Below are 13,639 nucleotides of genomic sequence, written 5' to 3'. Positions count from 1 at the left end.
GTCAGCAGTAAAATTACTTTTTAACTAGTTGCTATGGAGCTTCTGGATGATGTCACTGGGCTATTGGATGGTCTTAGCTCCATTTCTTTCTCTTTAGGCTGCTGGGTTTTATTGTTCTTGTTGTTAAGGGCTATGAAGATAGCCCAGTCTCTAAAATACTTGCCAACATACTTCCTGGACAAGCAATGCAGACCTGTGTTCACTTCCTACCTAAAGCCCAGGTACTCTGGGCTTGGTGGTGCATCCTTGAAATCCCAGCGCTGGGGATGTGGAAACAGGCAGAGCCCTGGGGCTTACTGGCCAAGCAGAGTCAGGCTGGGAGAGACACTGTCTCAAAAACAAGGTGGATGGTGTGAGGAGGAACACCACCCAACGTTGTCCTCTGGTCTTCAGGTGTGAAGCATATATCACACACACAAACACACACACACAGGTTTTCTGGACAGCACAATCAAGGTAGATGTTCACCAGTGCTGCCAACCCCACATGAGCTCAGAAGCACAATAGTGCAGCTGTGACTACCTGTTACCCCAGATGTGAAGGACCTACAGCAATGGTATCAAAGGTTTAATCTCAAAACCATTTTAATGTTACCATAAATTACTATAAATGCAGATATTTCAACTACCATAATACCATTTCAGATACTCTGAAGGCCAATGTTGACTGCCCCTTTAAGAACTTAGAAAACGTTTGAGAGGAAGAGGCAGGAGACTGGCAGTTCAAGGCTAGCCTGAGCTACAAAGAGAGACCTTGTCTCAAAAACAAAAACAAAAACAAAACAAAAAAACCCAAAGCAGCCAGGCGTGGTGGCACATGCCTTTAATCCCAGCACTCGGGAGGCAGAGGCAGGCAGATCACTGTGAGTTCGAGGCCAGCCTGGTCTACAAAGTGAGTCTAGGACAGCCAAGGCTACACTGAGAAACCCTGTCTTGAAAAACAAAAAACAAACAAACAAAAACACCAAAACAAAACAAAACAAAAACCAAAACAAAGGAACAGATGAACGTAAATGTTGTCCTGGAAGGGTGTCAGCTTCCTGCATGCGGCGATGGCAGGGGTGGCCATCACATATGGCCTTTACACATTAAATTTAGATATCACCCAGTTGATTGGACTCACAAACCTTTAGCAAGGAAAAGCATTAAGGCATCATTTACATACAGATTTGTGTTTTAAGCAGTTGTTTATTATTAATCAGCTAAACCACACAACAAACCTATGAGGTAGTTTAACATGCCTTGAATAGGAACAAATTCAAAACCAGAAAAGGGGCGGGGGAAGGAGATGGATGCCTACAGTCATATGTTGAGCAGACAGACCTTTCTTAGCTGTAGTCTTACAAAAGAGAAGCAATTCACTGGACAGGCTGATCGAGTGAACAACAGTTGGTGGGGAGTGTAGTTACGACCTGGTGCTCTCTCACTGGGGTTTAGTGTTCTATGTTCCCACTGTTTGCAAAAAAAAAACACCATCTCCCTTGGCCTTGACAGAAGGGCGGCCCCTCCACCTGGCGAGTTTGCACATGTGTCCCATGTTCTTTCCTTTTGGTATGACTGACTTACTAAACTTACTCCACCAGACAGTACGAAGATACTTGCAATTCCAACTTATGTTTCTGTGTCATCTAAGAGGCCAGAAAAGTACAAATCCCATTGGTCTTTCAGCTCAGCAGCAGTGGAAGAGAGTTTTATGGCTACTTTATCGGCAGAAGGAATTGCTGCAGCACTTGCTGCTTAGCGGATTGCTTTACGAGTATTTTTATTAGTTCACCGGGCTGTGGAGACTGTATATAAGGGGAGCTCATTAATTTGGGTCTCACTGTCACGGCATCTGTGGCCACTGACACATGTGCTAGCCTCAAGCTTATTTCTGCACTAAAAGGGAAGAACATTTTGTAAAGCAAATTCGAGTTGTATTGCCAGGACTAACGAATGATTTAGTTTTCTGAGGAGTCAGACCTAAGCATGGAGTTCAAATGGTAGAGCATGTGGACAGTGCATGTTGCATTCCCGAGATTATATCACGGGGTGGAAAGAGGAAAAAGAGAAAAAGGAAGATGTCTATATCAACCATCAGTGATTGTTCAACTAAACACAGAAATCTCGATTTAATACGAGGTCACTAGATATGTGTTTTCCTCATTATGGCCATGAAACCTCAAGTGGTCAGCTGATATCACTCTGAACACTGGAGCAGCCAACGTACTTTAGACACAGTAATATTGACAGCTCTTCTTTTTCATAGATAAGCTTTCCCCTGTGTTCTCAAAGGGCATGCTATAGAAATAAGTCCAACAAGGTCTTATTGTAGTCTCACGGCTCTCTACGAGGGGAGCTCCAAGTGGGCTGGCCAGGGGACAGGGACACAGCCAAGTTTTCATGTGTCTCTTTCTCTCCAGCAGAATTTACTGGTCATTGGAAAACACTTATTCCAAATCCAACTCCCATCTACTCATAATAAAACTGGAAAGTAACATAAGACTTAAACATACAGCCACAACTAGGAACCAGTGAACAGCACAGTTTCCTGAATGGTGGTGTTTCTGCTCTATAGTCCCTGGACACAGTGGCATTTCTGGGCCTTCCTGCACTAAAGTAGTCTGGCCAAGTGGTCCTCACGGCATCCTGGGATGGCATTCCCCTTATCTGCATGAGCATGAATAAACTTGAGAACAATCAAACCAGCAAAATGTCTAGTGGGTGCTTGTGGCAGCTTGCCAAAGAGCAATGGTATTTAGATGAGGCACTCTGAAATAATCTGATTATTGTAGCTGGAGGCTTATCTATAAAGGACTTGGCAAAGTTTCACTGTAATGCAAAGGAAATCTATGCTCGTAGGCTTTTCTATCTTAGGTCATTAAAAAAATAAATAAACACAACACTTCAGGGAAAGAGCTCAGGCACTAAACATAAACAGAAAAAAAGATTTAAAAATAAAAAAAAAAAACTCAGACTATGCTTATATTACAGCAGAATTGACAAATAAAGCTTTATTCCACACATTCAAAGAAAAGCCATCACTGGAGGATTGTAGCTCTGTTGTGTGCTTCTTTTCCAAAGTGACAAAATAAAATTGTTGCCACCTCACCCTCCTTGTTCCTCATCTGCAGCATGACTGTACATGGTATGTGACCTCCGTCTTCGAGCCATAGTCTGGTCCTTATGGACTGTGACCTCCTCACACAACAAAACAGGCACCTTAAGAACAACACTGTGCATTTCCATGTCGTTTCATTTATTGCTCGCTGGCTGTAACCACCTCAGGTCCCTATGGAAAGCAATGATGTCTGGAAAAGTCTTACTTCAGTAGATTGGTGGTCACAAGGTGTCAAGGGCTGCTCCAGCCAGCTGAGAGCCCAGGAATAGAAGTTCTGCATCTACCTTGCAGTGTCTGCAAGGCACCACTTCCCATCGCAATGCAGAGCAATTAACCCCGGAGAAGGATTTTTTTACAGTGGCACTCAGACTTGATCCCTTCAAAGAGCATCAGTTCTCTGGTCCATCCTCCACCCAGAGGCATTCTTTTCAAAGTCACTGAATCCCAGCTCAGCACAAGATGAAAGAGAAACAGAAGAACGAAGCTTCTTGGGGATTTAGCCACTTTTGTCCCCGCAAATCATCAGTGCCCCAAATTAAAGCCCACAATTCAGACCAACTTTCTAACAGCCACTTCCATCTCACTCTGGGGTTTCAAACTATCCTTTGGATACCTTTCGAAAAGCATTACACCAGGGTCAATGCTGTGAAGACGTTTTTACTTAGTAGGATCATCATGCAATCAAACTAATTCTTTTCCTAAGCTATGATCTGGCAGCTTGCAAGGAGAAGTTGGCTTCATCTTGGGAAGTTTTCCATCAAGGTGATACAGAGGGAAGTTCCTGCCTCTCTGTTTCCATCCTGCTCTTGCGCTCCCGGCATTTAGAGGCAAGGCTGGCTTGTCAGTGTGAAGGAAGAACAACTGGTATTCTGTATAACTTCCACAAACCACAGTTTGTTCTGTTTCTGCGGCTGTTGTCACCAACCATGTTCCCCAATGATGAGAAAAGTATATTTGCTAATGGGTCTAGGAGACTTACATGATAATCATGAAGGGTCTCACAGAAACACGGTAACTCTAAGGAAATCTAGAATAAACTGGAAATTAAATTTTCCACTCTCTGTAAGTTTGAATAGTGCTCTGACTAGCTGCTGTGTGATTGCAGTTTAGAACTTGTGCTAAACATGTTATCCGGCAAGGACTCTTTAAAATCCAAGTATAATTTGCTGCTAAATTAAAAGAAGAAAAAATCTTATTTACTTTCAAAAATCAATATTGGTCACGTGTTAATCTGTGAATCCTTGTAAGAAATGTTCATTGCTCAAGAAAGGATCCTCTTTAGGTTGGTGAGGAGTTCTCTACCACAGAGAAATGCTGGCATCTCTTCTTAGCTCTTGATTGATGCTTTCACTACTTATTCTTCAGGCTGTAAGACAGAAAGGAAGACAGTAGCACTTTCTTCCATAATTACATATGTTGGCACTCCCCTCTTTCTCACTCCCACCCTCTGTCCCCAACCTCATCAAACTTGAATTAGGCTGAATTTAGATAGCGAATTGTGTTAGTGTGTGTGTGTGTGTGTGTGTGTGTGTGTGTGTGTGTGTGTGTGTCTGTGTGTGTGTCTGTGTGTTTATGTATAGTATGAGTGTATATACGTGGAGATGTGGTCAGTCACCTGTGAGTGTCTGTGTGGAAGCCAGAGATCAGCTTCAAGCTTCTCCCCATTATTTCTCTCCACTTTATATTCCTGAAACAGGGAATCATCACTCAACATGGAACTCTCCATTTTTGCTATATTGACTCGGTGGCAGACCTTGGGATTCAACTGTTTCCACCCTCCCAGTGGTGAAGCTACAGGTATGCACAGCCATGCATGGCATTTATGTAGGAATTGGGACATTAGAATATAGGTCCTTGTGCTTGTAAACCAAATACTTTACCCTCTTAGCCACCTCCCCAGGCCCTGTATGATGATTCTTTTAGGAGATTAAATAATCTGCATTATATAGTGGCTGAATTATTAATGCTTTCTCCATACTGTGAAAATCTGCACTTCTACACTCTCAATCCAGATACTAGTTCCTTCCCAAATGATCTTAAGATAAAAACAATAGATGTCAAAAGATGGTTGGTTTTTCCCATAACATATGTGCCACTTATTGCACTAGTATGTCTTGCTGGCAAGACACTGCTGTAGGTCAGTGGGTTTGTATCTGGGTGATATTCATTACCCTTCTCCTTTGGTAGTTTGCAGAGGACCTTCCAGCACCATGAACATTAGTTAGTAGGGGGAAAACTTCTAGTTAGGCGCCAGCTTGACTTCACCATGTTTGGTGTCATAGCTAAGCTGTTGTCTTCAGCAATCTAGTCTTAACATCAGGTTGTGGAGAACAACCAACAGCCTTGGCAAACAGTCTTGAATTTTATGTGGTTCTATGGGATCCCTTTGGCCAAATACTCAACAAGATGTAATTCATACCTGGCACTGGCACTATAATTTGGTAAGATGCCTGGTTGGGGCACTGTCTCTCCTATTGGATTTAAGACCCACTCTATAAGATGTAACCCATAACCTGACACTGTTAAAGCGGCCAAGAACTTGAGACTACATAGATCATGGCCTTACAAGAAAACCTAATGTTATTCTGTTAAAGAAACACAATAATAAAATGGCACTTGATGATAAACTGCTATACACACAGATCAGTACCTTGCTCAGCCTATGTCAAAGAAGCTTGTCCTTACAATAAGGGAGAATTAACAAAGAGACCCAGGACTACAAAATGTGCAGAGTGGGAGACTCTGGAGGGCTCAGTTCTACATGGGATATCTGTATCAAACCCCTCCCCCTTAAGACTCAGGGATCAACGTGAAAGAGGAGGAAGAAGGATCATAAGAGCCAAAAGTAATGGATGACCCCAAGGAAACAGTGTCTTCCAGACACAGAAGGATGGATGCACAAGCTCACAGAGACCGTTGCCACATGTACAAAGTCTATGCAGGTTCAAGCCCGATGAGGTCCCAGCACTGAAAGGTGGAAGAAGACACGGGATCTCATCCTTTCTGCGAAGTGAAGTACTACTTGAGACCAGCTAGTTTTCTCTGACCTTTAGCTTTTTAGATCTTTGCCTTCTATCTCCCAGGATAATCCTTGAGCCTTGGGGAGGAGGTGTGGTATAAATATCTTCTCTGTGGCTGAGCACTCCACAGTCATCTATTTTTTTGCACTTTGGCCCAGCTGTGAGCTTCTACACTAATCAATATCTACCACACAAAGAAATGTCTCTGAGAAGATATGAGAAGTGTACTACATTATAGATAAAGACCCTTGAATTTACAGGGTGGTTTGATACAATGTCCATTTAGAAAATAACAGTAGTTAGATTTTACCCGCTGACGGCCTGTGCGCTCCCCAACCATGGGTTCTTGACCAACTTTGCAGTATCAGGCATGAGTTTTCTCCTGTGGAATGGGTCTTAAATCATAGTAGAAAGCAGTGCAATTATTGCACCCATGGGTGCATCATGTCATACTGGTTACTATTGTAGTAAACAAGGTTTGTAGCTAGGCAACGCTGTTTGGGATACCCAGACCGGAGCCTGGATAGCTTCTTCCTGTACTGAGAGGCAGATGTCTTGATATAAATCTAATGAATGAACATTCAACAGCTACAAAGTGAAATACTAATACTCATATCTGAAACCTCACTTTCCACGAAAAAAATGCTGTCATAGTATTCTTAGCATCTAAGTAAGGATTTGAGTGCTGTTAGTATAATGCAAACCGCATGAAAATAGAGAGTCCCACACTTCTTTTCTTCTTTTTAATGGCTTTGAAATTTTGCCTTGAGGTGACCTTGGGAACCACAGCCATTTTTTTCCTTAAATAGTTGTTCTGAGAGGAAAAATCTTATTTTAAAAATCTCACATTTGGTTTCTGCCACCATCAGTTCACGACCGAAGGGAATTTTACAGTCCTTGTCAACTTCATGAATTAATGTGACATAAAGGCCAAAAGTTCATACTAAGCAAACAAGTGTAATTCCATTTCCATAAACTGTGGAGACGAACTCTTTTCAGATGAAAATGAGTCTGGGTCACACATCCATGGGTACCAGTGAGCAGGCCAAGCACATCTGCAGCTGAGCAGCACTCAGTCCTGATTGCATCATTCTTGGAATGCAGATGAGGGGGGGATTTTGTTTTAACTTAGAGTGAAAATAGTATAGTAAGGATTTAATCTCATAACAAGGAAAAATATGCCTGTTCCCTTTAGAGTCAGCATAATTATTCAGATCCTTTCCGAACGCAGAGAAATAATAACAAATTAAAGTATCTTTCAATTCCATATAGTTTTTATAATTATCCTCCTGTTGCTGGGTATCCTTGCTGAAATGGCTCCTTCATATTTTACGCAGCATCCCATCTGATACAAAGAACATGAAAATTTTTACTGCTATTAATAAACATGGAGCCATCCAATCCAAGCAGAAAATTCTTTTTCATCTGAGAGATAAGCTGCATAATTCATATATTTTTGGAAATTTCTTGAAATAGAAACTTGAAGAAAAGCATAGGAAGGCGAATTCATTACGTTGTTTCTATTTATGTGGAGGTCGGCGTGTGTTCTAGTGTGCTGTCTGTTGCTGTGATAAACACCATGATGAAGAGCAAATTGGGGAAGAAAGGGTTTATCTAATCATACGGGCTATAATCCATCATCAAGGGACGCTGCAGCAGGAGCCGGGAGCAGATACTAAAGCAGCAACCGTGGAGGAATGGCTGCTGACTGGCTTGCCCTCAGGCTCACATGAAGCTACCTTTCTTATACAACCTAGACCTGCCTGCTTAGGGATGGTACTGCCCACAGGATCCGGCCCTCCTCCATCAATTACTAATCACAGAACAATTCACTACAGCCTGACCATGGACAGATCAGTCCACCAGAGGCCGATTTTCAACTGAGGAGCCTTCTTCTCAGGTGTGCCAGGCTGACACCCAAGACTGGTCATCACAGATAGCCTCACGGTCTGTCTTCAGTGGGATCAAATTGGAAGAGAGAATTCCAGTCAATCACACAGCTCACTTCTGGGTCAGCACACGTACTAAATACTATTCATGAATACAATTCATGGGATCTTGGAACACCGCTAGAAAGAAGTGGAATCATTTATAAAGGCTGCATATGTACATCTTCCTGAGGAAGTGTTCATGTTAGAGAACCATGGAGCTACAGGTAGCCCCTGTGAATTGTAACTCCTATGGGAGCCACAGGCATGCAGGGGGTGTGATGGCCTTTGGGACAAGCCAGATGAGAACTGTGCCTCAGGATCAGGTCAACACAAGCACTTCAGCTCTTTCTATCCCTTTGGCGGCTTTTTAGCTCCAAATGATTCAAAAAGCGAGTTTTGCCCCCACCTGGACATCAGACAGACATCTGTATGAAGCATGATAAAAAAAACACTGGAACATGATCTCACCTTTGAAAATGACCAGAAATTTATATATACATGTATGTAGTCTTCCTGTGATTAAATAAGCATGTGTATTAGAAAGGGGTCATTAGAGGGAAATGGAATGACCCATTTTCCCCACACTAAATTTTAACTGTTCCATAAATAAGCTAAAAACCAACATAGAATAATATTGTCTGGCTTCATAAAGCTGAGTTGGTGACAGCATATGGTACAAAGATGCCACCGCAGGCCATAGCTCATATGAAATGACACAGGCAGAAGTGCCAGGCAAAGAGAAGTCCTGTTCTTAGCGTTTTCTACTACATCCTCATGATTTTAATTTATTTGACTGTCCAAGCTGTCCAGGAGACTGAGGGAAGAGAATCACAAGTATAAAGTCTTGTCCAGGGTGAGTTCAAGGCCAACCAGAGCAACTTAGTGAGGCCCTGGTTCAAGCTAAACAGTAAGAAAACAAACAGAGAGCTAGGGAGATAGCTCAGTGCGCCAACACTTGCCTAATCTGTGTTATGTGTCTAGGCTTCACACCAAAAAAAAACTGCTCAACCTGTGTTCTTAAAAGTAGACAATTGCCAAAGGCGTACCGCCTTTGCTCACCTTTCTCAGATAGTACAATGAAAAGCGAAGTTAAATTGTATTCTCATTGGAACACCTGCCGTCTTTATTCCTCCCTTCTGGCATTCCCTAATTTAAAGACAGGATTCGGGCCTTTCCCTGTGGTCTCTTTTCCCTCTCAATCTGCAACCAATCAATTATAGATCTGTTGGCTTCCTACTTCCTTCCACTTCTACTCTTCTCTCAGCATCACAGAACTGCATCTTGCTCCATAAAGGACACTGTGACACTGACAGTTGCCTTTGATTCCTGGCTGCCACCTAATGCCAAGGATGCCCTCGGAATAACTTGTTCCCATCACGATTCTGGAGGTTGCTGAGGTCCCTGCCCCTGTCATGTTATCCTTCCTCATAGCTACGTGTACAGGTTGTTCTTTCTGTGTGGAAACTCACTTGGCCTCTTTACTTGTCCAGCTGCTGTTTTCCTTAAAGGGACAATGCTTCCCCAGATGATTCTTGCCTGAATCCATCCTGATACAACCAGATTTAACTCACTATTTTCATTAGCCACTTGGGAGTAAAGAAGAAAGCCTGAAGAAAATGGCCAAGCTTCAAGAGGTGACAGGCAATCTCTATGCTTATGAAAGTAGATGGTCAGATGGCAAGGGGTCAGGCCAGACACCCTGATTCTGATTCTGACAAAAGTTTGTCCGGAGAGCAAAGGGTTGAAGAAATAGTGGAGAGGAGAGAAAGATAATGTGGGGCGAGTAGGCACAGGGAGATGATTCTGCGTTGTTACAATGCTACCTCTGAACAATGCTCAAATCTTAAAAGTGGTTGTCTAGATGACATTCTTCACAGTTGAGAGGAGAGTGGGGTATGACTTTCACATGTGCTCTGGTGCCTCACATTTGACCACGACTCTTGGATGAGGAGACCTGGTGGTACTCAGAGGAAGGATAGCAGGCTACCAAGAAGAGACTTGATATCCTATGAGCATATAAAGGGGCAGGAAGTCCCCCTCAGTCACAGTCATAGGGGAAGGGAGTAAGGTGAAAATGGGAGGGAGGGAAGAATGGGAGGATACAAGGGATGGGATAACCATTGAGGTGTAATATGAATAAATTAATTAAAAAAATTTTTTAAAAAGTGGTTGTCTAAAGGAGTCAAGTATTTGCAGTGCTTTGTTTTAGTGGAATTCTGTGTCATCTGGCTGGTAGAGGGAGAGGAGGGAAGAAGCAATCATATGTATAAGGGAAGAAGAGAGATGAAGAAACACACAGACAGTGTGAGTTACAAGTGCAGTCATGGCTTGGGAAGCTGCAGGCGCAGGACCCTGCTCACTCGACATGCCCAAAGGCCAGATGATGGAGTTCAGCTGGCATCAGATAAGCACCAGATGAATGTATTCAAATCTATCCGGGGAAAACAAATCCCAGACATTTACAGCCCTTGGGACAGAGAAGTGATTTTAAAAAATTCAGTTATCACGAACAGAAATCCTGAGCAGCCCAAAGTCTAGGCTATTTTCAGGGAATTTGGATATGCTGCTTCCTAATACACAAAGGTTTGAGCAATTGACAAAAAAAAAAAAAAAAAAAAAAAAAAAAAAAAAAAAAAAAGTATTTGTAATTAACTTTCCAAAGCACCTAAAGAACAAGCCTCCTCTGCTTATATAAAAGCTGCATTGTTTATATGCAAATGAATGCTCCTGGTGCATTAGAATAGTTTAGTCCCTTAAGAAGGCAAACACCCGCTTTATAATCTTGTTTACACTATTCATTTGCTTTGCAAAACATTTTTTTTCCCCACAAAAATCTCAAAATAATGAAATGTTAGAGCCAGAGGGAACCCAGGGATTATCTAAGGAACTCGTGCTTTACAAATGCAAAGGCCTTACAGAGCCCCTAGCACACAGGTACAGTTGGTTGGTCTGTCTTGTCATTGCTGACACCCTCAACACCAAGCTCCTCCTTGGGGGTGACTCTCCTTTTCGTGTGTGTTGGCGGGAGTTAGCCTCACAGATGAATACAGTGAAAGATGCAAACCAAACACGAAGATTTGAATCACCATTGGGCCCCAGCAGCCGGACTGGCAGAGCGGACAAAGACTTGCACCCGTTCCCACACCTGTGTAGAGCAGAAGCCTGTTAAGTTCCTTCTGGTTTATGAGCCCCAGCAGGCACATCCTCCCCTCCATCCTCCTTGACTCTCTCTCCTGATCCCTCACCATTTCTCTGGACTCGGAGGAGCCTTGTCCTCGCCGCTGTCCTTGGTCATCTCACGGACCACTCGGTTTTGTGCTGTGACTGTGGACTGCCTGAGCCCCATGTGAAGTCTGGGGCTTTCTCTCTCTACCATCATATTGTCTAGGTTATTACAAAGGTTGACAGAGTCGGTCTGTCACCTTCCCTCACTAAACGCAGATGGGGAAATTGGAAAAGGAACCAAATGCCACATCGGGAAGAAACCACTCCAGGTGTGCACAGTGCTCACCCACTCCCCATTTTGAACAAGTCCATTTCCAGCCCATATTTTCAGGGAGACATGGAGCATCTCATCCCTTTTCCACACCCACTTACTACTGTTCTTACAGATTCAAAAGTTTTGTGATTGACAGTTAGGAAACTTGATTTTAAACCTCACACCAGGGGCTCAAGAGGTGATTCTGTGGCTAAGAGTGAGTACTGCTGTTCCAGAGGCCCCGAGTTTGGTTCCCAGAACCTAAGTCAAGTGGTTCATAGCCACCTGTAGCTCCAGCTCTGGGGATCTGATATCTTCTTCTGACCTCCATGCCCCTCCCCCCTTCTCTCTCTCTGTCACACACACACCAGTAGTTAGCGGTGGGCGCTCATGAACTGCATCACTGTTTTTTATCCTCATTAATCTCCAAAACAAAGACACTGACAGCATCTTTCTCACAGGAACTTCATGAAGAGGGAATGAGAAATTGCATGTGCCAGGGATGACTAAAAATGCCAAGATGTTTGTGTCCCCTACTCTTATCCTTAGTCCCCAGAAAAGTTGCTGGTGGAAGTGTGGCAGTTTGCATAGAACGTATGCAAAGTTCTTTAAACATGCCTGTGTGAAGATAACATAAGGAAGCCATTATTTTATTTTTAATATGTGCCAAATTAAAAAGTTTCTTACAGAAGAATTTGGCCTTTCCTATAGGCTTGTGGGGTGGAGATCTTCAACACTGAGAGGACCCTCTCCTATTGGCGATGGGACACGATAGTTGGTGGTGATAGAGTGACAGCCCTGCTGAGTCCCTAGGCAGTTCCAGAATAGAAATTAGTCATGCTTGAAAATATCAGGTGCAGGATTAGAGAGAGGGCAGAGGCCAAAGCATGCCTGCCCAGCCTCGGGGTGTGTAGACACTGCCAGGACTTTAGCCAAGCCCACCTACACAATGAAGTCACTGTCCCATCTGCTGACCCCAGGGCTCAGCTGAGCTTCCTGAGTGGGTGCCTCAATGTGTGTCCCATTTCACAAGGATGGGGCACAGAAGCTCCAGGTATGCCACCTCCCCTAGACCTCATCTTCAATGCCTTCTCCTTTGGCTCCTTCCCCTTTGTATCCAAATAAAATTAACCAAAAGCCTAGCACTTTCCTGGATTCGCAGATTCCTTCCAGTTAATTATTGACCTAGAGGCAACAGTGAGAACTCATAGACTCATTGCTAATGAGAAGGACAGGTGGGCAGAGGAGCCCCGGGGCTTAGAGTGGGTGTCTGAAGTGCAGGTCTGCTGAACACTGTAAAGTGGGCCCTGTCAGAATTGACTGGCATGAGCTCAGGTCATTCTTGGATTTAACTTTTTGTTTTAATTCAGAGTCCACTGTCATGTAGTGCGAGTACCAAGAAGGTTTGAGGTGCTAGGTGAGGAGTTTCTCTGCAGGTTATCATGACAGAGTAGTTGTCAGAGAGAAAGTCTCACTTTCAAATGTTTGAAGTCAGACCTCAGCACATGCTCACCTCAGTTTCCTGGCCCACTGTTCAACAGAAGCTATGGATTGGGTCTGGAACCTCCCACAGATGCTGCTGGGAGCCCTGTTCTCCAGTGTGTGCTAAGTTGGTGATGTAGAACCTATAGGGGGGTGGCCAGCTGATGGAAGTGGATCACGCAGAGTGGGTCTTTGAAGCTTAGTACCCAGCATCTCAGCTGCTTGGTCTGCCATGCCGTGAACCGTGGCTCTATCTCATGCCCCTGTTGCCATGGAGAGAACCGTCCCACTCTGCTTTCCCTGCCATGGCAGACTGAACATCCAGAAACCCCGAGGTAGAGGAAACCTTTCTTCCTCTTAGCTCTTTCTCTTGGGTATTTAGTCACACTGATGCCAAAGTAACTAATATAGGAATTAAATCTTGATTATTTTGGAAATGTTTGGCTTGTATGGGTAGGGAAAAAATGAAATCTGGATTCTACTGCTACAAACCAAGGGCCTCCAGAAGCTGGAGAAAGGCCCAGAACAGGCCACTTTCGTACATATATCAGTGGGAACTTGTCCGCAGACACCTGGTGGCTTCCCAGCCTCCTGAGTTTTTAAATAGTACATTTCTGTGGCTAATGCCC

General features: G+C 43.6%; 1 protein-coding gene across 2 annotated transcripts in view; it reads right to left on the bottom strand.

Annotated features, from left to right (window-relative positions):
- Positions 1-3,446: 3,446 nt before the first annotated feature.
- The window catches only part of Zmat4 (zinc finger matrin-type 4), a 518,094-nt gene continuing 507,901 nt past the window's right edge, over positions 3,447-13,639 (bottom strand). For both annotated transcript variants that reach the window (XM_051169437.1, XM_051169436.1), the window contains exon 7: positions 3,447-4,465. In XM_051169437.1, coding sequence (XP_051025394.1) covers positions 4,450-4,465 — 16 coding nt within the window. In that variant the 3' untranslated portion in view covers positions 3,447-4,449. The remainder of the gene's footprint in view (positions 4,466-13,639) is intronic.

The sequence above is a fragment of the Acomys russatus genome, chromosome 27 (genome assembly GCF_903995435.1).
Source record: "Acomys russatus chromosome 27, mAcoRus1.1, whole genome shotgun sequence".
NCBI classification, from domain to species: domain Eukaryota; kingdom Metazoa; phylum Chordata; class Mammalia; order Rodentia; family Muridae; genus Acomys; species Acomys russatus.
This window is presented reverse-complemented; position numbering and strand designations above follow the sequence as displayed.